Source organism: Salvelinus fontinalis, chromosome 26 (genome assembly GCF_029448725.1).
Source record: "Salvelinus fontinalis isolate EN_2023a chromosome 26, ASM2944872v1, whole genome shotgun sequence".
Taxonomy (NCBI): Eukaryota; Metazoa; Chordata; class Actinopteri; order Salmoniformes; family Salmonidae; genus Salvelinus; species Salvelinus fontinalis.
In genome coordinates, this window is record NC_074690.1 from 35,487,870 (window position 1) to 35,513,028 (window position 25,159).

The 25,159-nt window shown below is 43.5% G+C and overlaps 1 protein-coding gene across 3 annotated transcripts in view; it reads left to right on the forward strand.

The window, feature by feature from the left end:
- Nucleotides 1–25,159, forward strand: part of greb1l (GREB1 like retinoic acid receptor coactivator) — a 94,292-nt gene that overhangs the window by 33,571 nt on the left and 35,562 nt on the right. For 2 of the 3 annotated variants that reach the window (XM_055883622.1, XM_055883621.1), the window contains exons 2-7: nucleotides 19,434–19,553; nucleotides 22,594–22,753; nucleotides 23,215–23,397; nucleotides 23,700–23,876; nucleotides 24,160–24,336; nucleotides 24,694–24,819. In XM_055883622.1, the coding sequence (XP_055739597.1) occupies nucleotides 22,597–22,753; nucleotides 23,215–23,397; nucleotides 23,700–23,876; nucleotides 24,160–24,336; nucleotides 24,694–24,819 (820 nt within the window). In that variant the 5' untranslated portion in view covers nucleotides 19,434–19,553; nucleotides 22,594–22,596. Of the gene's footprint in view, nucleotides 1–15,579; nucleotides 15,916–19,433; nucleotides 19,554–22,593; nucleotides 22,754–23,214; nucleotides 23,398–23,699; nucleotides 23,877–24,159; nucleotides 24,337–24,693; nucleotides 24,820–25,159 lie in introns of those variants that run through there. The other variant, XM_055883620.1, reaches the window with a different exon arrangement.

Genomic DNA, 25,159 nt, shown 5'->3' on the forward strand with positions numbered 1-25,159 from the left:
CTCCTGACGTCACTAAACAATTCATTGTCGAGGTTGACGCTTCAGAGGTGGGCGTGGGAGCCATTCTGTCCCAGCGCTTCCAGTCTGACGATAAGGTTCATCCTTGCGCTTACTTTTCTCATCGCCTGTCGCCATCGGAACGCAACTATGATGTGGGTAACCGCGAACTGCTCGCTATCCGCTTAGCCATAGGCGAATGGCGACAGTGGTTGGAGGGGGCGACCGTTCCTTTTGTCGTTTGGACTGACCATAAGAACCTTGAGTACATCCGTTCTGCCAAACGACTTAATGCACGTCAAGCTCGTTGGGCCTTGTTTTTCGCTCGTTTCGAGTTCGTGATTTCCTATCGCCCGGGAAATAAGAACACCAAGCCTGATGCCTTATCCCGTCTCTTTAGTTCTTCTGTGGTTTCTACCGACCCCGAGGGGATTCTCCCTGAAGGGCGTGTTGTCGGGTTGACTGTCTGGGGAATTGAGAGACAGGTAAAGCAAGCACTCACTCACACTGCGTCGCCGCGCGCTTGTCCTAGTAACCTTCTGTTTGTTCCTGTCTCTACTCGTCTGGCTGTTCTTCAGTGGGCTCATTCTGCCAAGTTAGCTGGCCACCCCGGTGTTCGGGGTACGCTTGCTTCTATTCGCCAGCGGTTTTGGTGGCCTACTCAGGAGCGGGACACGCGCCGTTTCGTGGCTGCTTGTTCGGACTGCGCGCAGACTAAGTCAGGTAACTCTCCTCCTGCCGGTCGTCTCAGACCGCTTCCCATTCCTTCTCGACCATGGTCTCACATCGCCTTAGACTTTATTACCGGTCTGCCTTCGTCTGCGGGGAAGACTGTGATTCTTACGGTTATCGATAGGTTCTCTAAGGCGGCACATTTCATTCCCCTCGCTAAGCTTCCTTCCGCTAAGGAGACGGCACAAATCATCATTGAGAATGTGTTCAGAATTCATGGCCTTCCGTTAGACGCCGTTTCAGACAGAGGTCCGCAATTCACGTCACAGTTTTGGAGGGAGTTCTGTCGTTTGATTGGTGCTTCCGTCAGTCTCTCTTCCGGGTTTCATCCCCAGTCTAACGGTCAAGCAGAAAGGGCCAATCAATCGATTGGTCGCATTTTACGCAGCCTTTCGTTTCGAAACCCTGCGTCTTGGGCAGAACAGCTCCCCTGGGCTGAGTACGCTCACAACTCGCTTCCTTCGTCTGCTACCGGGCTATCTCCGTTTCAGAGTAGTCTTGGTTACCAGCCTCCTCTGTTCTCGTCCCAGCTCGCCGAGTCCAGCGTTCCCTCCGCTCAGGCTTTTGTCCAACGTTGTGAGCGCACTTGGAGGAGGGTCAGGTCTGCACTTTGCCGTTACAGGGCGCAGACTGTGAGAGCCGCCAATAAACGTAGGATTAAGAGTCCTAGGTATTGTCGCGGTCAGAGAGTGTGGCTTTCCACTCATAACCTTCCCCTTACGACAGCTTCTCGCAAGTTGACTCCGCGGTTCATTGGTCCGTTCCGTGTCTCTCAGGTCGTCAATCCTGTCGCTGTGCGACTGCTTCTTCCGCGACATCTTCGTCGCGTCCACCCTGTCTTCCATGTCTCTTGTGTCAAGCCTTTTCTTCGCGCTCCCGTTCGTCTTCCCTCCCCCCCTCCCGTCCTTGTCGAGGGCGCACCTATTTACAAGGTACGGAAGATCATGGACATGCGTTCTCGGGGACGTGGTCACCAGTACTTAGTGGATTGGGAGGGTTACGGTCCTGAGGAGAGGAGTTGGGTTCCATCTCGGGACATGCTGGACCGTTCGTTGATTGATGATTTCCTTCGTTGCCGCCAGGGTTCCTCCTCGAGTGCGCCAGGAGGCGCTCGGTGAGTGGGGGGTGAATTTTGGCCCATTCCTCCTGACAGAGCTGGTGTAACTGAGTCAGGGTTGTAGGCCTCCTTGCTCGCACACACTTTTTCAGTTCTGCCCACAAATTTTCGATAGGATTGAGGTCAGGGCTTTGTGATGGCCACTCCAATACCTTGACTTTGTTGTCCTTAAGCCATTTTGCCACATCTTTGGAAGTATGCTTGGGGTCATTGTCCATTTGGAAGACCCATTTGCAACCAAGCTTTAATTTCCTGAGATGTTGCTTCAATATATCCACATAATTGTCCTTCCTCATGACGCCATCTATTTTGTTTAGTTCACCAGTCCCTCCTGCAGCAAAGCACCCCCACACCATGATGCTGCCACCCCCGTGCTTCATGGTTGGGATGGTGTTCTTCGACTTGCAAGCGTCCCCATTTTGTCTCCAAACATAATTATGGTCATTTCTCCAAAAAGTATGATCTTTGTCCCCATGTGCAGTTGCAAACCGTAGTCTGGTCAGTGGCTTCTTCCTTGCTGAGCGGCCTTTCAGGTTATGTCGATATGGGACTCGTTTTACTGTGGATATAGATACTTTTGTACCTGTTTCCTCCAGCATCTTCACAAGGTCCTTTGCTGTTGTTCTGGGATTGATTTGCACTTTTCGCACCAAAGTACGCTTATCTCTAGGAGACAGAACGCGTCTCCTTCCTGAGTGGTATGACTGCTGCGTGGTCCCATGGTGTTTATACTTGCGTACTGTTGTTTGTACAGATGAATGTGGTACCTTCAGGCGTTTGGAAATTTCTCCCAAGCATGAACTAGACTTGTGGAGGTCTTTCTTCTGAGGTCTTGGCTGATTTTGTCATGTTTTGTCTTTGATCTTCTTGTCTTGTCCCTGTGCTTCCCTCTGCTGGTCTTATTAGGTTCTTTCCCTCTTTCTATCCCTCTCTCTCCTCCTCCCTCTCTCCCTCTCCCGCTCTCTCTCTCTATCGTTCCGTTCCTGCTCCCAGCTGTTTCTCATTCTCCTAACGACCTCATTTACTCTTTCACACCTGTCCCCTATTTTGCCCTCTGATTAGAGTCCCTATTTCTCCCTCTGTTTTCCGCTTCTGTCTTTGTCGGATTCTTGTTTGAGGTTTGCTGCTCTGTGTCCTTGTTCCGCCCTGTCGTGTTTTTGCTTTTGTCAGATGCTGCGTGTGAGCAGGTGTCTATGTCAGCTACGGTCTGTGCCTTCCTGAAGCGACCTGCAGTCTGTGGTCGCGTCTCCAGTCGTTCCTCTCTACTGACGAGAGGTTTTCAGTTTCCTGTTTTGGATTTACCTTTGATAATATCCAGGAGATTCATTGTTTGTTTAAAACTGGAATAAAGACTCTGTTTCTATTACGTCGCTTTTGGGTCCTCCTTCATCAGCATAACAGATTTCTTTTGATTTTCCCATGATGTCAAGCAAAGAGGCACTGATTACAAGGTAGGCCTTGAAATACCTCCACTGGTACACCTCCAATTGACTCAAATTATGTCAATTAGCCTATCAGAAGCTTCTAAAGCCATGCCATCATTATCTGGAATTTTCCAAGCTGTTAAAGGCACAGTCAACTTAGTGTATGTAAACTTCTGACCCACTGGAATTGTAATACAGTGAAACAATCTGTCTGTAAACAATTGTTGGAAAAATGACTGGTGTCATGCACAAAGTAGATGTCCTAACCGACTTGCCAAAACTATAGTTGGTTAACAAGAAATTTGTGTAGTGGTTGAAAAACGAGTTTTAATGACTCGAACGTAAGTGTATGTAAACTTCCGACTTCAACTGTAAACCACGTTGTCGTGGTCATATCTATAGTACAGTTCGTTTTAAGTCTTGCATTGTGTTTTAATTTAAAAAAGTACATTCTGTGTTATTCAAGTCCTGCAGGTTTTGATGTTTCAGCCAGTGATTTTGTACCACCTGTATCATCCATTTAACATTTTAGAAACTCTGCAAAGGAGCAAAGAGGGAAACAATAAGTAACATTATCAATGAGAACAACAACACATCTAAACTTCCCAATCCCGACTGGTGTTTTATTTGGCCATTATCAAAAGCTTTCAGAGCTTAGTAACTAATTAAACCCCATCTTTATCCTCTCAATCCACATCAAGACCCACAGAGAGAGCCTCAGCTCAGCTCCTGTCAGCCCTGACTGGCACATCTGCCGGGAAAATATCCTGTCTCCCACAGGATCAATACAGTTGAAGCAGTGGCCACTATGCCTGAATGGGTTTACTGTCACTTTTCTCATCAGTGAGGTTTGTGTTTGTGTCAGGGCCTGACAAAGGCCTCCCCGGCCACCATTGTCCCGTTAAGACAAAAAGAAGAAGAGAGGAGAAGCCCTGCTGCCACTGTGACCACGGTGGGTCCTGGCTGTGCTGTGGTCAGCTAGGGGGAATGGGATTTAAAGTGTGGACCTTGTCACCAGGGACAACATGGCTACTTATTATTAATCGGGAGGGAGTGGGGTGTGTTTGTGTGTGTGTGTGTGTGTGTGTGTATGTGTGCGTGTGTCAGCGCTGACGCAGCAGAGGCACCTGGAGGTCAGGAACAGAGGCATGATAGATGCAGCTGATCGCCCCTCAAGGAAGTAAATGGGGGGGGGGGGGGGGGGGGTAGAGCGCTCCTTCCTTAGGACATTAAGGACGTTCTTTGTCAATGTGTCACTCAAATGAATTCAAGGTGGCTTTGGGATTTTAGGGGGAGGAAAGAAAGAATGGGTGGAGGGGTCCTATTCAGTGAGGTGTCCTCGTCTTTCTTTCTTTCTGTCTCTTTTTGATGGGCATTTATTCATTGAGTTCAAAAGTGGTTAGATGCTCTGTCTTTGAGAATTTTCATAGGGAAGGAGTTGTATATTTGAGTGATACGTTTAGATTTAGATGATCAGATTTTTTTAAATGAGAGAGACTAGTTCTTTTTGAGATCGGTTCTGTTTCGGTTAGATTTATTTTTAATAGTAGTTTTGTATTTTTGTAAACAGGAAATACATTGTGAAAAGATTACGTTACTATGATTTAAAGAGCTTTTAATGGAAATTCTTAAGCTGAACATTCAATTGCCAAAACTTTGAAAATATTCCATTGTCTATGACCAGGTCCACATTGGATAGACTTCAATAGAAACATAGGAAATGACAATGAAACATAAAAATATTTAAGTTTTGTATATAACTTTTTATCACCTCTGCTCAGACAGTAGCAGTCAGACAGCTAGCCAGGCCATATAATATTATGTGCTCCCCATACTGTACTGTCTTTAGTCATGCTATTTAGCTAGCATGCCTATCATGCTGCAGAGCTGTCTGACGATATCATTTTACCTTTAACTTCAATGTAGTTAGGCATACTTTCACAAACTGTTTCTGTCACTCTCGTCATTGTCTACATTTCTCTTTCACGCGGTCTGTGTCTATCTCACTTCACATAGCAGGCGTAAAAGAATATCAGTCCAGAGATCTGTATATAATGACGAGATGCTCATGTCTCCGCCCCAACAATGGGAGTCATTTTCCTAAAGGCGGGAAGGCAGGTGACAACTTTAGGTACAAATCAAGCCCATAGAAATGCATCAGGCTTATTTTTGGACAGATTTTGACCAGAATGAAACCTCTCACTTCACCTCTTCCTCTCTGATCTGTTTGAGCTGGAAAAAAACAGGTGCAATGGAATATGGCCATTGTAGTTAATTACCACGTTTCTGTGCTGAACTAGGATAAACATGAGAGCTGACAAGGTAAAAATCTGTCGTTCTGCCCTTGAACAAGGCAGTTAACCCGCTGTTCCTAGGCTGTCATTGTAAATAAGAATGTGTTCTTAACTGACTTGCCTAGTTAAATAAAGGTTAAATGGGAAAAAAAACTAAAAATATTTGCTTAGTAAAGACTCCCTTCAGCCCAGCGTCCCACATAGTTTTTGACTTGATTTCTTTCAGTGAATGATTTGATTCCTCTCTAGAGCAGTGGTTCCCAAACTTTTTATAGTCCCGTACCCCTTCAAACATTCAACCTCCAGCTACGTACCCCCTCTAGCACCAGGGTCAGCACACTCTTAAATGTTGTTTTTTGCCATCATTGTAAGCCTGCCACACACACACTACACTGTACAATACATTCATTAAACATAAGAATGAGTGTGAGATTTGATCTTTATTTAACCATCTTACATATACAATTTTATTTGTTCATCGAATATTGTGAATAACTAACCACAGGTTAATGAGAAGGTTGTGCTTGAAAGGATGCACATAACTCTGTAATGTTGGGTTGTATTGGAGAGTCTCAGTCTTAAATCATTTTCCACACACAGTCTGTGCTTGTATTTAGTTTTCATTCTAGTGAGGGCCTGAGAATCCACTCTCACATAGGTACTTGGTTGCAAAGGGTATCAGTGTCTTAACAGGGTGATTTGCCAAGGGAGGATACTCTGAGTGCAGCCCAATCCAGAAATCTGGCAATGGCATCTGATTTAAATGTATTTTTCACAGAACCACTTGTTGCAATTTTGATGAGGCTCTCTTGTTCAGATATCGGTAAGTGGACTCGAGGCAGGGTGTGAAAAGGATAACGAATCCAGTTGTTTGTGTCATCCGTTTCGGGAAAGTACCTGCGTAATTACGCACCCAACTCACTCAGGTGCTTCGCTATATCACATTTGACATTGTCCGTAAGCTAGAGTTCATTTGTACACAAAAAATCATACAATGGTGGAAAGACCTGTGTGTTGTCCTTGGTAATGCAGAGAGAGAAGAGCTCCAACTTCTTAATTATAGCCTCAATTTTAACATACATTGAATATAGTTGCAGAGAGTCCCTATAATGCTAGATTAAGATTATTCAGGTGAGAAAAAACATCACCCAGGTAGGCCAGTCATGTGAGAAACTCGTCATCATGCAAGTGGTCAGACAAGTGAAAATTATGGTCAGCAAAGAAAACTTTAGGCTCGTCTCTCAATTTAAAAAATGTGTCAATACTTTGCCTCTTGATAATCAGCACACTTCTATATGTTGTAAAAGGGTTACATGGTCGCTGCCCATATCATTGCATAGTGCAGAAAATACACGAGAGTTCAAGGGCCTTGCTTTAACAAAGTTAAGCATTTTCACTGTAGTGTCCAAAACGTCTTTCAAGCTGTCAGGCATTCCCTTGGCAGCAAGAGCCTCTCAGTGGATGCTGCAGCGTACCCAAGTGGCGTCGGGAGCAACTGCTTGCACGCGCGTTACCACTCCACTATGTCTCCCTGTCATGGCTTTTGTGCTATCAGTACAGATACCAACACATCTTGACCACCAAAGTCCATTTGATGTCACAAAGCTGTCCATTACTTAAAAAATATCCTCTCCCATTGTCCTTGTTTCCAGTGGTTTGCAGAATAGGATGTCTTCCTTAATCGACCCCCCATAAACATAACGGACACATATCAGGAGCTGTGCCAGGCCTGCCACGTCTGTTGACTCATCCAGCTGTAATGCATAGAATTCACTGGCTTGTATGCGAAGCAGTAATTGTTTCAAAACATCTCCTGCCATGTCACTGATGCATTGTGAAACAGTGTTGTTTTATGAAGGCATTGTCTGTATATATTTTTGCCTTTTCCTTTTTGCCTTTTGCCCCAGCATTATCCCAGCCATATCTGCGGCAGCAGGAAGAATTAAGTCCTCCACAATAGTATGGTGCTTGCCTGTCCTAGCCAGTCGGTAGCTCACCATATAAGACGCTTATAGCCCCCTTCTTATTAATGGTATCTGTTGCTTTTATACATGTCTTACTAATCAAAAGTCGTCTTAATTCTCGCTCAAACTCTCATGGCTTATGAAATTTGCATGTTTTGTTTCTAAATGTCTGTACAAGAGTGAAGGTTTCATTGAGTTGTGAGATAGTACTTCTGCACATTTAACACACTGTGGCTGAGGAAAGGCACTACTCCCAATATAAGTGAACCCCAAATCAATGTAGTTCTCATCATATTTGCGCCTCTTCGATGATCCAACATCCCTGTCTGTTGTTCGGTGTTTTCCCGGGTAAGGGGGCAATAGCTCTTCGGCTGCATCAGATTCACAACTGTCAGTGTCCATGCTAGCTGGGCTAACAACAAATGTAGAATTACTGATGCTAGCATTGGATGTGCTCGTCGTCGACAGGTGCAGGTGTAGTACTGCTGGTAGTAGCAGTACTACCAGCAGAGCTGGTATGTGTCTTTATGGACGCGGGCCTTACTTTTTTAAACCATTTATCCATTTTCAAGCAAACGGAATGAGCATCAGCTACGTTTTGCTATATACGGACCGTTAGTGGAATTCCTGCGAGAGAGTAACAGTTAATGTTAGGTCGTCATTGTAAAAAAAAAATAAAAGAAAATCTTAACGGACTTGCCTAGTTAAATAAAGGTTAAATTCCCCAAATTTTAAAATGTGATTGGATGTTAATTATTTGACAAGCCTACCTGTATTTGACATTGTGTTGTTATTTTGCTGAACACTAGATGGTTAAAAGAAATGGCAGTGAAACGAGGCTACTCAGGCGAGAAAAAAAACTCACCCAAATGTATAGCCCCGTTGGAAAATATAAACGGACTGTTTGAAAATGTGAAAAAATAAATATATATTTCTTTTAATTAAAAAAAATAGAATCACATTTTCATTTGGCATACCATCGACGGCATTACGGGTACCCTTGGGATACTTGCTCTAGAGAAATGGTGCGTTGGGCACACAAAAAAAAACTGAACTAAATGGAATTCAAGTAATTGAACCGACAGCGGTTTAATAACCACAAAAATACTAAATGTCGGTTAATCGCTCAGCACTAGAAGAAATGTAACAATCATGACAAATCTTTTAACATCTTTGATAGATTCCGCTTTGTTTGCTACTCGATATACTGATATTAACTATCCTGTACTGACAGATACGAGATACAATAGCAAAATGCAGTCAGTGGTTGAGGTGTGTTGCAGGCCAGGCCTGTTCATGGACATGGAACTTGACCCCTTACTGTTTCCTCCTGTCATCTGATAAGGCTAAGTGTTTTGATAATATTGCCCTCCACCCATGATCCATGGCTTTAGAATCCCCCTTTTACACCCCATAACAAATAGGCCTGTATAAAAAGCAGTTGAAGGCCAGGCCAGGACAGGGTTTGGTCAAACTGAACATTAAATGTTTAGGGTTTAGGAAGGGGATAAGCAGTGAGGTGTTAACCAGATGCCCAAAAGGAGATGCTAGCTGTGATGATGCTATCAGTGTACATAAACCATTAAAGTGAGTATCTATGTACCTTTTTTCCTGTTATGTGAGAGGAGGGATTAGATAGGTACCAGTGAGTTTGTACAGGAAGGAGAGGTTTGTATTATTATTATATATATTTTTTTTTGTTTTATTTGTCTGGGTTAAATGTGAAGAACTTATATGAGTCTTACTAATAACACTATATAGTAGATGTAGTACTATGCAGCAATAGTACTTTGACATATCATGTAGTGTTCGTTTTTACAGTAGTAGGCCTACAATAGTAGAGCTGTTGACAGTAGAAAGACTTAAAGGAAACAAGTATGTCCTTTCAAGAACATTTTGAAAATATAATTGTAGTTTAATTAAACATTTCTGAATTATAATTGTTTCTCTTTTTATTTGTGTATACTTTCGGGCCTATGTAATAACCATTACTAAGGAGAGAGGGGTAAACTGGAATTTATTGTTTACGTTCAATATGGCAGCTCGGAATAACTCCGTAAAAATAAAAATAATCCAAGGGCCAAAGGTTCTATGTCCTTTTCTCTTGTTCAGATAGTTGGAATGGTGTTCAACCATGGCTGAGCAGTGTTGTAAAATGCAGAGTGGGTTCACTCGCAGGGCTTCCATTTTATTAGGCCTTCTCAGCGAGCATTGTAAATGATCAGCAATTCCCCACATTGATTGAGTTTGTCCTCCAGGCCTCAAATTAAATTTAAAAAGAACAAAACTAAGTTTTTTTTTAATTATGTATTTCTTTTCACATTTAAAGGGGGCTGAACTTCCGGATTTGGCCTTGTTTTTCATTAAGAAATGCAGCGACCATGTGATTCTAGAGTTGACTGGGGTGGTTCATGTGGGTGTCTCTTGTGTGTGTGTTTGAACGTGGCAAGCGTTTGTACATTCTCTCTGGCAAAACAGTACACAGTTACAGTCACTCACCCTTCCAGATAACTTGAAACAGTCTATCAAGGTATTGTGTCTTGAAGTCGCCTAGGCTAGCTAGAGTTAGCCAACTTCTTTCGGCAATTAGCTTCAGCCAGCTGGTGTGCGACCTTGGCAAACGTTGGTTTGACATTGGATAGCCTATCGCTGGGGCTAGTTAGGGACCATCAATAAGTTACACAATGTAAATGAGAAGAAAAAAACGTTGCACATATTTTAGTTGTCTCATTGAATGCTTTCAATATTGGCATTTGAATAACTACAATTTATAGTTGATTTCAGGTTTTTAAGTCATTGAAACTTTGAGCTATTAACATTTTGTAATATTGTCTTATGTACATTGTGTAATTTACTGATGGTCCCTAACTAGCCCCATAGGGATATCGAATGTCAACCAAATTGACCATTGCGTGCAGCTTCGCTCCGAATTGATGATTACAGCTGCCAGCTGTGGGCATGTGGTCAAGATTGAAATAAACCCAACCCAAGGAAAACTGTTACCGTAACCTTCATTCCATGACATACAATTTTTTCCTGTCATCTCGCAAATCTCTGTTTTGGACGAGACTGACTTTATGACCAATATTATCCTATTTACAATTTATAGTAAATTTTGACACTACAATAAATGTTTCTGACTCATATCAATGCCACATACTCCATTTTCTAAATGAGAAGTTTAATTTTAGGGGCGGTCGCTCTTTAACATAGTAAAACTAAGATGGGTCAAGTGTGGTACAGATGAAGGATCTTGATTTGAGCCAGCTTACTACAGCAGGAAACTTATCCTGCGGCAACAGGAAATGTGAAATAGTATGTGGATTATAATTCATCTGCATTTTTGTAGGGGTTGATAATTTTTTTGTAATGGAAAATTAAGTCTTTAGAAGCCTTTTTAAACCTCAAGTACGCTACAAGTTTTACATTTCCTGCAATAAGGTGATCAAATTAAGATCCTACACCTCTATTTTGATCAGGAATTTTTAGACCATGTGTATCTAAATAAATGTCGTGAACTTAAATTTTTTGTTGATTTAGCTGCTTAGAATTCGCCCTGTCTCCCACATTATGGTGAACAGTGTGAAAAGCTTCAATGTTTTTTTCTGTCATGCAAAGGAATTACACCAAAATTGTCAACCAAAAACATTCTTCTATTCTATACTCTTCAGAATCAGATGTAACCAAAAAGTGACTTTCCAACTAGAGCTGGCAACAAATCCTTAGGGGACAGAACAGAGTTGTTCTGTGTATCAGTTTATATAGCATCTATAGCATCCTAATAGCAGCTGTTTAGGCAAGTCTTTGTTAATAAATGATGCTGACCTTTGTCTGCTGTGGTTGAGGCTGGGATTTAGTTGAAGGTTAAATGCCTTGCCCTTATACTCATCCTCCACTGGGCCAGAGCAGAATGCGCAGGGAAGGCTGGGAGGCAAGGCAAGGTCAGCACTCCAATCAACCTGGTGCAAACACAAAGGCTGGGCTGTGCCCCTAATGAATTGCCCCCCCCCCCCAGTCCCACAGAGTCCCTCACAATCACAGGCCACAGCTCTCATCTGCCCCGCCCCCAGGCCTTCTCTGGCTCTCTGAGCCCTTCTCCCCTTTCACACGCACCCCCTAACCTCCTAATTTTGAAATGACTTTTATAACTGGACAGTAAACTTCCAGTGGCTTAATGATGATGACTTCTTCATCTGCCCAAATGCTCCTTTTGTCCGCCTCCCCCCAGCCCCCCATCAGCCCTTCCCCAGACCCTCTGTCACAACAGGCCTTAAACCCCAGTTCACTCCCCTTTATAGTCCCCACTGGCTAATCCACCCCACCACCCACCACCCCTACAGCCCCAGGCTCTTGTTCCACTTTCCTGGCCCTGGCCTGGTTGAGCTCTCTTTTATTTTCTCTGTTCTGCTGCTGCCGACATCAGCTATGGCATTCATCTGGAATGCTGCTGCTCACTGCCTTTTGTTTATGTGGCCTGGCTCAGCCTTGGGGGAAGGGGAGGGGGGGGGGGGATTATAGCAGGGGGACTAGCTGCCACCCGGCTAGTAAGTGACAGCGTCACACCTCACACCGTGGAGGTAACCAACATGGGAGAGAAGAAGGTGCAATGGGGCTCGGTGAGGGACTTTTCACATTGGGGTTTTGTTGTTGTTGTTTTGCCGTCTTGTTTATTCATGCAACAGGTTTGTTTTCTTATTGTAAGTCTTCAGACACACTGTCCCATTTAACACCTCGGCTCTCCTTTCTCTCCTACAAACCTGATACTGATCCCTCATCTCACGCAATTCTACTATGACATTTTACTTCCATAGTCATTGACTCTGTTTCAGTGTATCTTCATTTTGATGTGTTTTTGTAAAATGACCCTCTCCACATAGTTTACATCAGGTCTAAATGTATAGGTCCGAATGTATGTTTTGACATCGGCACACAATCAATAGTGCGGTTCACGTTCCCTTGAGTCTCAAATTGTTTTACATTTTTTCTGAACATTTGCTTTTGAACATGTTATACTTGTATCAATTAAGTATCGCAACATCTATCAGGTGTAATAATGAGTCAGTCATTGGAGTTGGTCAAAGCTGCAATGTGCTCAATTCAACCCAATGAAGCTGAGTCAGTTCTGAGCTAAGACAAAGCAGCTTTTCCTCTGGGAATTCACAAGACAAGAGGAGAAATGGAGGCAACCATCTCCTGTCCCCCTTGGAATCTAAAGACAACAGGGGATAGGAGACCCCCAGTCCCCTATCCCCCCTCTCCCTTCCCCCTGTTCTCTAGTCACTCTGTCACATGACCCATCTTTCCTCAGGTGGCAGTGGAGGGTGGAAGGGCCACTTCCCCTTTGTCAGGCCCTTTGGCTGGCCCTCAATACAGTGGTGAGGGATGGGTGGAGGGAGGGCCACAGGGCCAGCATTCAGACCCAGGCTCTTTTGTTTTCCCAAACAGGGCTCTTTTGAGGCCAAAGAAACCGCTGGGTTTACTCATTATCTTCATTTCAAACGGGTCTATTTAAACGTGGCTGCTGTGTCAAAGTCAGGGAGGGAGGGAGCTACTGCTGGGAGCTGGGGGAGATGAATCACACTGTGAGACTCCTCTTCCCAGGTTGAACTTGCTGCTAGTGCTGGTCTGTACCAAAGGAGCTTATTTGGGGAGTTTTCGATTGGTCATATGTTGATTTACCTCAGACAGGAAACTGTAATGTTTACTAAAGTTGCTAGTCTCCTCTTAATGCACAAGTCATCTCTTTCTTTCATTCTTTACTCCAACTGTTTCAAATGAACTACCCCCGGGAGCCTATAGAGTCCATACCGACAGACAGACGCTGTGTAGTATAATAATAAAATGTTCACGAACCTCCACGTTCAGCATAGAATGCGCGATGTGTGTATGATGAATGAGTGGTGAGGAGTAATGGAGCCCTGATTGGCTAATGCCCCGGTTTATAGCTGTCTCACACACCGCCTGTGGCCGGCATACTATAACCATTGGTGAGGAGGTGAGAAGAGTTATACGGACAGATTAAACCAACTGTTGACTAGATCTGCTGTAATGAACTGAAGACTAAGGCAGTCAGTCAGTCACGCTGCTTGCCTGGCTATGCAAAGATGAAAATGAAAGAATTACAGTTAAACAATATGGTCATTAGCAACATCCTCTGACTTAATGTTTCATCTGTTTATTTCTCTTTAATGATCCAGGATAACATAATTACATTATGAATCCATATTCAGAATCCAATGTTTTAGTAAAATAATGTTTAGATTGTTATGAATGGCTCACCAACTGGCTTACTCAGGCTTGTCATTTTTCTAAGAATGGACTGTTGAATAGAGGTTTGCAGGTGAAGGAGACAAGAGACATATGGTGTTATAGTGAATATATTGTATAGCTCTTTTGAGGTTGTTTTAAGTCTCCCTAATATTGGATTTAAGAGTGAGAATAATAATGTTGTCATTGGCACATCCACATGAGGTCAAATATCAATGTTAGAAAAAGTGTAAAAAGGGTCCGTGCAAAGTATGGACTGGAGTGTGTATTTTCTACTGTCAAGTAGCTGTGTGTTGACTTGGGAATTTTCTTAGTTTGCTTGAGAAATTCTCAGCAACTTTACTTAAACATAGAAAAAGAAAAACAAGACCCAGACATAGGGATTACAGGCTTGTTTGGGAAATGTTTTTATGCATAGTAACCTTTTAACTGGTCACTCCATGAACGAGGCTAGCGTAAATTATTAACAAAGACTCTTTTGAGATTGCAGCCAAAACAGGAACCAGGCATTGTATGCAAGGAATGATTTGGCAGTCAGTTAGCTGCTTAGATTTAGTGTTCAAAGTCATATGAAAGTGGAAATGTGAATGTCACGGACACACATCAACCCTTTGCTCTATCGGCAGTGGATCTGTAGAGAGGGGGGAGGTTAAAGAGAGTATAGTGTTATCTTTTTCTCATACTCAGCCAATAGGTTGGGATCTGATTGCAACGTTACAAATATGTTGTTGTGAGAACCTAAAATGTTCAAAAGCCTAGTTAGAACATGCCGTGTGAGGGAACCACTGGTGAGGAGAAGGTGAATTGATTAGTCCCCAAAAAGCCCCCAAAGTCCCTATATCATTGAAAAAACACAGTGTTCTGTTGTTATGTTGCTTACGCACTTAGGGAAACTTCTCTACCTGTACAGTATATTAGCATGATGTGACGTAATTTAATTTATTTTCACGGAATAAACCCAAAATGTTTTTAAATAATATCATGCATTTCTTAGTTTCCATACAATCCGTCACCCCAGCACTCCATTGGCCCAGCGTTAGTAATGACGAGGCATTTGACCAGCCAGCCAGGCTATAATGACGCTATAATCCTTGACATCTGTCCACCGAGCGCCTATTGATTTGTGGTGGCGGAAGGTGGATCCCCAGTTTATTTATTTTGACCAGATGAGCCCTTGGTATTTATAGCGGGGGTAAAAAAAAACAGTCAGGGGTCTACCCCAGTCCCAGGCCTGTAGTCTGTTCTGTAGGGCCAGGGTCCCAGCCCGGCCAAGAGGGGCAAAATGCACAGAGCTGACCTGACATTCTTCTTGTCCCTATTTTGCCAGTGGTTGGGGGTGCCCTATCTCTAAATTGGCCCTAATAAAAAGGAAGGGAGTGGCAGAGAGAGAGAGAGGGAGAGACGGGTGAAAGTAAAGAAAGAGTAGGGGGGGGGGGTTGATTTTGACTAGATTTGTTTCTTCTTCTTTGGTAATCTAAGAACTGTATAGGTATAGTAGTTCCATTTATCCAGTGTGGCATCCTGCTGAGTCAGGGTTTCACCCGTGTTGTTGGCGTGTTAAACGCTGATGGTCACGCGTGTCGGGGTGGTGTGACCATGTGGCAGGAGGGGATGTTGCCCAATGTCTTTGTTTCCTGGCCAGGCAGGACGGCCCTCCAAGAGCATCTGTCACTACAGGGGGTCAGAGGGGCTACGATGAATGAGGCCCCAGAGAATTTACTCCACACACAGCAAATGGCACAACATAGGGGAGGGACAAGGGGACTGGGGGAGGGTGTGCGTGTGTGTGCTTGGGTGTGTGTGTGCTTGACTCAGAGAGAGAGGGGTTCTGCTGTACTGGAGGAAGGAGGAGTATTTGCTGTCCATACTGTCGTGGAGTTTAATTACCAAGGAGCTGCTGATGGCTTGGGGACACACCAGATGAGAATTAATCAGCCCTACGTCTCCTTGGATATTTCCTCACTCTTGTCCTCTTCCTTAGGACCCAAAATGGACTATAATTCGTGACTTTGTGATTTATTATTTTTGTATTGTGGAATTTAGTGTTTGGTTTTGGAGCGTTTTTTTTTGTGTGTGTGTGTTATCGAAGTGCTGTCTGGCTGGTGGAGAACCATTGGAAGGTATGGAAGCATTTTACATTGTTTACTCTAGCACTTTGCTGGATTTCCACCAACATGATGTTGATGGCTCAGCTCTTAGCACCTAATTTAAGGGACCTGGAAATGTTAGTCCTTTTTTGCATAAACCCCATCCCCCTCTCTTTTGCTATACTGATGTGTACTTTCATCCTCATTCATGGGTTTTCTAATGTTGACAGTACCCTCTTAGTAAAAAGGGTTCCAAAAGGGTTCTTTGGCTGTCCCCATAGGAGAACTCTTTTTGGTTCCAGGTAGAACCCTATTTGGTTCCAGTCGGAACTCTTTTGGCTTCCAAGTAGAACCCTTTGGGGAAATGGGTTCTACATGGAACCCAATGGGTTTCTACCTGGTATCAAAAGGGTTCTTCAAAGGGTTCTCCCATGGGGACAGCCGAAGAACCCTTTTAGGTCCAAGATAGCACCTTTTTTTTTAGGAGTGTAGCCTACAGTCATTGTTCCTGTATTTCTGTGAAAAATAAATAAATAAGATATGTAATACATTTACTCGAATGACTAAGGTAGTCTGTTTTATCATGATCTATTGTAAGTAATGATGACTGGCAAAAGCTTGTGTGAATGTTTCAATAATTAAGTAAAGAGGTAGTCAGTGGTCGTCTTTTTACCATGTTCTGAATGATCTAAATCCCTTTAGACTATTATATCACTATGTGTTGTAGAAAAAGCATGTTCAGGATCACCGAGATAGTGTCAAGTTTTTTTCTGCATCTACCCCGGCTTTCCTTTTTTTTCTCCTATCTTTTCAAAGTGTGTTTGTGTGTGGCGTGCGTGCGCGCGCACACACGTCTATCTGTGCCAGTGCCTATGTGCACATATGTGGATACAGTAGCAAGTTAGATTTCTTAACGTGAAACCCTTGACTGACTTCAACGTTGCAGTGTTGTCTTTGAAGAAAAGGTTCCAGGAGTGATAGAGTGGGTCTGAAACAGGTTGTGACCAAGGGGAAGTAGATGTAATCCCTCTCTATCCTGCCTCTATCCCTCCATTGTCAGGAGTGTAACGTCATTATGCAGATGAAGGAAGAAACAAAAAAGGGAGTGGCGTGGGGGAAAAAGAGAGAGGCAGAGAGGGAGGGAAGGAGGGAGAGAGAAAGAAGAAAGGGAGGGGTGGGAACGAGAGGCTAAGCTCACAGTGATCTTGGAGTTAAATATCTAACATTTCTTAGAATTTAAATCCACATCACTCTAAAATAGGACCTCTGTTTTCACATCGTTCATTAACAAGGAGTTAGCTATGTTACGCATACGCACACACGGGTGCGTCTGTGTGCACATGTGGGTGTTTGTGTGTGTGTGTTTGTGTTTGTATGTGTGTGTGTTTTGTGTGTGTGTACCTCTGCGGCCACCGCCTTAAATTCCCTCCTTACACCCCTGAGGCAAAATTCCCTACCAGCATGTCATGCTGAAAGGACCCTAAAATGTCATTACCAGAAGAACAGGATCCCAGCCATTAGGCACCCGAGGCTGTGCCTGAGTATGTCTAGATTTACGGCTCCGATGGGTCAGGCACATCTCACTGGCCATCTGCAGTGTCCTAGATTATTGTTATTATTAGTACCTTTTTTTTAACCTTCCATTCTTATCGTTGTCACATTTAGTTGAGAGTAAGCATTTCATTGTGCTGAGTACACCATGTGTTTCTTGTGCATATGACACAAACTTCATTTGATTTGGCAGCAATGAAAATATTTCAACACTCTGGCCTAGTGGGGGGTTAATGCCGTTGATAGTGACCCTGTGGTCATGGAAATAGATACAGGGTTATGTTAAGAGTGATGTGTAGTCTAGGCCTACTGAAAGGCCAGTGTGATAAGATTGTCTCATCGAATGGGTTATATTACTGTGAATGCAGTTAGCTGCCTAGAGGGCCCTTAAAGTGTGTATCTAGAAGTGAAGGAAGATTTGGATGTTCAGTCTGTACACAAGAGAATGTTCCCTAAACTCATACAGTGTTCCGGTTAAAGTTATAGCACTGTCTGACCTGGATGGTATGGAATTTGCATGACCTCCCTTATCCCCCTATCCCCTTGTCCCTCCCATTGACCATGTAGCTCTGTAGTTTGATTAGCCCTATCAGTGTGAGGCTAATCATTCACAAAGTTAACTACTTCAATGTGGTTAACAGGACAAATCAGTGTGTATGTAATGCCAGCGCGAGGACTTGGGCCCCAGACCTCAGGCAGGGGCAAATTAGGGACACCAGGTCCCAAAAATGTCATAACAAGGACCATGCATTACAGGATGGTGACAGGGAGCATTCTTGTGACAGTCAATGTTTTGAAGGGAACTTTGTATCAGCTTAGTTGTATAAGGTCTAGGAGTGGGTAAACAATGCTTGGGGTCAAAGTGGAAGTACAGATGTAGGATCTTAATTTGATCACCCTGTTGTTGCAGGAAATGTCCTGCAAACATGTAGTGTATTCAAGGTTTAAAAAGGCTTCTAAAGTTTGAGATTTCCACTTTAAAATGTCAGACTTAATAAAAAATATAAAAAACATATATCAACGCCTACAAAAATTCCATGAATTATAATCCACACCAAAGTTCAAATTTCCTGTTGCTGCAGGATTATTTTCCTGCTGTGAGAAACGGGTCAAATTAAGATCTTATATCTCTACCAGTTTTTAGTAGTTGGTGGTGTGTGTGTGTGTGTGTGTGTGTGTGTGTGTGTGTGTGTGTGTGTGTGTGTGTGTGTGTGTGTGTGTGTGTGTGTGTGTGTGTGTGTGTGTGTGTGTGTGTGTGTGTGTGTGTGTGTGTGTGTGTGTGTGTGTGTGTGTGTGTATGTGTGAGCGCCCATATACAGTTTGTGTGTGAGTGTGAGCACACATGTGCATACACGTGTGTAAGCATGTGTGTGTGTGCATACATTATTCGTGTGTGTGTGTGTGTGTGTGTGTGTGGATGATTACAAACCCTAAAACTCTAGTGTGTTTTACAAAAATACCCAGAGGCTACCGTATCACATAACCCCTGTTCACCGCCAACGGTCACTACATATGTCATGGTTTTGTGCAATCTGTTAAGCTCCTCTTAACTTTTGAGTGGCCTCTCTCATTGCTCTAAGTGCAGCCATTCATTTTCATTGTCAGACATGTTGTGTGGACTGTACTGACTATTTAAAAGCTTTTGTGTGTCTTTCATGCTTGAGTTTCATTTCAATAGGATTTTTAAAATATTGGGTTTGATTTGATATCTTGAGATGAAAGGTGCTGCAGGCCTATCGTGTGTTATTTGCAGCAAACATTTCTCCTTGCATACAGTATATCAATTGTGTCAAAGCCTGATTCGACGCTCTCGCCTTTAAATACACCAGTGTGGCATGACCGTCTTCCTTAGTGCTAATCAGTTTCAGGCAATTAGCCAACTATAAACCTTCAGCCTACTATACAGTATGTCTCCTATATTCCATGTGTCTGTTCATTTGGATCCTTGGGTGAAGATGCATTTAGTTAATCTCATGTATTCATCGAACCTCTCTCTTTAGGTCTAGAACAGTGCTGCTGAGGGGGATGTCACTGCAGGACGTTTCTACACAGTGGTTCTTCTGACCCATCATGTAGCAGAGGAGAACAAATCCCTTCACGCCTGGGAACAATTACACAAGGTAAGGACAGCTACACCAAGATGACGTGATAATACATGAGATTATCATGTTTTAAAGCCGTGTCGGGAAAGTGAGGTAAATTCCGAATGGGAAAGATGCAAAAAGAGAGAAAGGAGGGTCTTGTTCCTTAGGGCACACCATAGTGAAACTTGTCAAAACGTGAAACCATAACGAGCATTTCTTATTGGACAAGTTCAGATGGTACCTCTGTATTTCACAAAATGTCTGACAATTTTCTTCAATTGAATTCCTAATGAACAAGCCCTATTTTTTTCTCCCATATGGCCTCCTGGAATTTGCAAGCTTGTCACAGGACCAGACCTTAATTCTGCCCGGGGGTTAGATTCTTGCAATATGGCCATTATGGCCACCCAGGCTCAGGAATCTGTAGAAGAATCTGAGACCGGTTTTCTGGTCAACTTCCAGTTGCCTCTGAGAAAATCGAGATCTCAGTCACTTCTCTTCTCCAAACATGATTCTGTCACTACCTGAAAACACAGATCAGACACTATTTCATCATTCATCAAACAGAATTACGTCGAATGAAATCACGCCTGAAATCACTCCTGACCACCCACTTCCTCTATCTCTCTCCTGCTCCAGCCACATCCATTAGGCCACCTTTGTCACGGTGTGGCTTTGTTGTGATGGAGCACATGTTGAAGGGTCTCGTCAGTTTTCCCCTCTCCACCTCTCCCATGTGTCAGCTTTGTGAGGTCACCACTATGGCTTCACTTTGTGAGGTTTAAAGACAAATCTGTTCTCTGCTGCTCTGGGCTCTTGAATTGACCTGGAAGTCCTCCAGAAAACCTCTTAAGGCATCGGCATGCTTCGGTTCGGCTCGGCGAAGCATGCTGATGCCTTAAGAGGTTTTCTTGAAAAATGTGAAAAAAGAACCGTTTGTCTATTTTGAGACACCAAAACCAGACTGAATGAATATTTTCATGTTTTTGCAGAGAATTCTTCAACTAATTAGGACGTTTGGTGCAGTATTTCTCAAGTGAAAAGATTTGCATGAAACCGACTTCGGCTGTCAACTTCGAGAAAAAATGACGTGTGCACGAACAGCCGAAGACCAAAACTAACAAAAACGTCACAAAATGTTGTCATAATATATGGGAAGATGTGGACACCAGGCTCCGCCACCTCTTTAAACACACCTTGGGTAGTTCTCTCTCTATCTCTTTCTACCTTTCTTCATCCATCCACCCGTCAGTGGAGGGAGAATACTGTAGCTTCTTTATGTTAAGCTGCTTATCTCTGTCAAAGCACAATCAGGCACCATACTTAATCTTGTCCTTTGTCTGCCTTGGCTGGCCATATCCCACCCCCTCTCTATCTCTCTCAAGTCAAAGGGCTTTATTGGCATGGGAAACATATGTGTACATTGCCAAAGCTGTCTCTCTCTCACTGTCTCTCTCTCTCCCTCTTGCTGTCTCTTTCTCTCTTTCTTCTCAGTCTCTCTGCCCCTTTTCCATCTGGGTAGGTTCTTGGGTAATCAGCCAGGCTTGAACCTGTCCAGGCATGGGACAGGTTAGGGCAGGAACAGGACCTCGTATGGCTAACTGTTCCAACTTGATTACCAAGCCTGCCGTTTATTGACAGAATAAAAGGGTTTCAGAAGGCTACACTACAGTAGCTAAAGACAACCTGGGAAGAAGCATGCTTCTTCATTTTAAAAGGGTGCACAAAAAGCTTTTGAGTAGAATCAATATAGAAACTGAATAGGTCTTTGTATTTGTCAGATTGATCTCAGTAAAATAGGTTCTCTTGATTTAATGATTAACCCAGTTAAGTCTTATTTGGTTGTATTTCATAATGGTTACCTTAAGGCGAGGGGTATTTTGTCCAGTGGCAATTCACCTGTCAATCAAATTATCTGGATTGGATGCTACTTGTTTTTTTACATGTAAAAAATAGATTAAAATTGGTTAGTTATATTTAAATGTGATTTGTCTACAAATTCTGTATGTACTATAGATATCATGTGTAGTCTATTTTCCTGTACATTTCTTTTACATTGCAGATACAGGATTTTGTTTTGGACTAGTTGTTTGATAGCCAAGCCATTTATACATCGCTTGGCATAGTCAAAATGTAATATTGCTAGGCATAGAGTTAGTCAAAATACATGATATCACAAGTAATTGTGCCCCTAAAAAACCTGCCCAGACAATGTGATGGTTACAGAGTCCAAGCTGTTCCCAAACAGATGAAGCCTTCAACCTGTGGCTTGACTTGGCTGTTAATGGTTGCATTTATACAACACTACAGTAACACCTGCAAAATGTAGCCCAAGGACAATGGTAGGGAGGGTTTTTCAGGCAAAGAGCATATGTTAGCTGGCAAAAAATATTACTTTCTTTTCAGTCCTTTATAATTGTAAACCCTGCAAAAGAATGGCTGGGTGATATGAAAAGGGCAATGACCAGAAAAGGGAGAGGAGTGTTAAGGAGAGTTATTTAAGGATAGTTATTTAGTTGGACAGTCTATATCAGTCATTCATTATGGGGATACTTGGCTAGTACCCTTGCCCTGCACTGGTCACTTCACTTCTGTTGAACAAGGGCTTTTCACTAAGCCCCCCCCCCCCCCCCCTTACACTCTTCAGTGCCACCAGGCCACATGTGTGTGTCCCTGTCTGTCCAGCTGCCACCTGCTTCCCAACCTCAACCCCAGGCCCACACAGCCGACCTCGGCAGATGTCCGAAGAGTGGACCAAAGGAGGGGGCAATGAGGCCAGGGTGACATACTGAAATTCAGAAAGAGAGGGAAAGATCTAGAGACAAAACCAGAAAGAAATAGGGTAGGGATAAAGACAGAGGGGGAAAAAAGTAAAGAGAGTGAGAGATTGTGTGTGCGCATGCATCTTCTTATGTGAGACTGTAATTGCATCCTAGCATCTTTATGACCCCTGGACAAGTATCCTTTGTAGATTGGATTTCTACTCTGTTCTCTCTTACTAATCGACGTGGATGGAGCTGAGCCCTGAGTGCATAGCTGTGCTTTTGTCCATGTTATACCGTTCTTCTCATTACAGATAATGGGGAATTCGTACGCAGGGCAGCTGAAATCTGCTCGCTTCGAGGAGGCCCTCCACAACTCCATCAAGGCCTCCCTACGCTCCAGCAGTGGAGACCCACAGCCCATCTTCACTCAGCTATACCTGGAGCCTGACCAGTATCCTGGCAGCATGGATGGTACTTCTCTCTGTCTGCATGGCTCCATTCTCTGTCCTCATCAAGGTCGTTGTGTATAGAAACAGTACAAAACACTAGCTATAGCCAGCTGACTCTTTCGTTAGTGGAACACACAGAAACACATAGAAAAAAAACGTCTTTCTCTGATCATTATGTTAAATTATGTTAATGATAACCAGTTGAATAGGACTTGAGAATTAGTCATTACATTATACCCACACAAACAGCAAATCCATATCATCTCACACATTTAGTTCTCTTGAAGAGAGGTAGACTTGAACGTGGCCATGTAATGTGTTATGGGTTTGTCCTTCTCTTGAAAAAGAACTTGCAAAGCCTCCGATCTCCATCTCCTTGCCTTTGTCTGGCATCTTCACTCCAGGAGAATTTCTTGTGTTGTGTGATGTGGTGTATGATGGCGACATTATGTCTTACGGGGTCATTGTGTGTTATTGGGTCAGATATAAAGCCCAAGGTGAACCTGTACATGCCGTGCGGGGAGTCTAAGGGTCAGGATCTGCTAAACGGCCAGGCCTCTAACAGTCTGGAAGAGCTGGAGGAGGAGGACGACTCTGACACCAGCAGCCCCCCTCTGCCCTACCTACACCAGGGCCCTGCGCCCGACGGTTGCTGCACCATGGACGGTAAGGCCTCAAAAAACATCTCATACTCCTTTTGTCCTGGGAACCCCTGGGATTCAAATCCATGCTAAAAAGCAGATCTTAAGAACACATCTTGTACATTCTCTACTTAGGAACACCACATGTTTGCAACAATATTCACCATGGTATGTTCCAATGTATCGTAGACATCTATATAGATATTATTCAGCAAGTTGACGACAATAATACTAATCCCAGTGAACGCGACCATGGTACGTGTACTGTGTGTTGTTGTTGTGGATGTTTACTCCCGAGCTGACTGTTGTTCTGTTTCTTCTTCTCAGGGTTCTGTCAGGCCGGTAAGGACCTCCGTCTGGTCTCCATGGCGACGGAACCGATCGAAGTCCCAGCTGGCTTCGAGCTTGTCGGTGCCAAATCCTCCAGCGTCCCAGAGCACATCCTGGTGTGTGCCGTGGACAGGCGCTTTCTGCCTGATGAGAACGGGAAAAATGCACTTTTAGGTCAGTCCGTCTCTCTGACCTGATATACTGAGGTAGACTTATGAGTATTTTACCCGCTCAGTTTAGATGAGTCATCAGAAATGCTCGATTTTTACCACCCTCCATACTGTAGCTTGCAACTAGTTTTGATTACTGTTGCATTCAGCATTTGGTTGACCTGTGCTGTGGCCTCCTAATGCCACATTGAATTGAACAGCTTATTTTTGTTGTTCATAAATGTTTGGCGATAGAAATATTGACATGAGACTATAATGTATCCTTATAATATGCGTTGTGTGTGCAGGGTTTTCAGGGAACTGTGTTGGCTGTGGGGAGAAGGGGTTCCGGTACTTTACTGAGTTCTCCAACCACATCAACCTGAAGCTGGCCACGCAGCCCAAGAAGCAGAAGCACTTAAAATACTACCTGGTGAAGAACTCTCAGGGTGCTCTGTGCAAAGGACCCCTCATCTGCTGGAAAGGTGAGATGTCTCTCTGACCCTATCTGCATTAATTTCACACACTTTCTGCAACACTTTACATTGAATTTCTCTTATACCTGTGTTGTAACACTGTAATTACACTAGTAACATTGTATGTTTCTACAACATGACAGGATGTTGCATAGTAATTTAGCAAATACATTATAAATGCATAATGGAGTTGAGTGGTTTTTGCAATAACGTTTGTAATAACTAAAATGTGGTATTGGTCTGGGGCTATATTTTTTTTATGACCCATCAATATATATACAAAATGTATCATTGATTGATTCAATGATAATATGTTTCCAGCTCTATTTTACATATGTTATTTATTTCTCCCCTCCTTTTCCCCAGACTGCAAGACGCGCCAGTTCTCCAATAGCAGTGCGTCCACCTCCAAGCCCAGTTCCTCATCCTCCCTGAGTAGCAAGGAGAATGGAGGCACCAACGGACACAGCTCTTCCCCTTTCTCCCTCTCAGGTAGGACATACACACACCCTCCTCTTCCCCTTTCTCCCTCTCAGGTAGGACACCCCCCCCCCCCCCCTCTTCCCCTTTCTCCCTCTCAGGTAGGACACGCACACCCTCCTCTTCCTCTTTCTCCCTCTCAGGTAGGACACGCTCATGGCAGTCGACTCTGTCTCAGTTTATAGTGCAGTTAGTGCTCATTCAGTGTGAGATCTAAGGGGGACGAGGCAAAAGGAATGGCAAATAAGTCTGGCTGCACAGCCGATTTGCAAACAAACTGTAAATTGAGAAATCATGTGACTAAACTAAACAAAAAGAAGAAGAAACTGTACTATGAAACACAGATAAATTA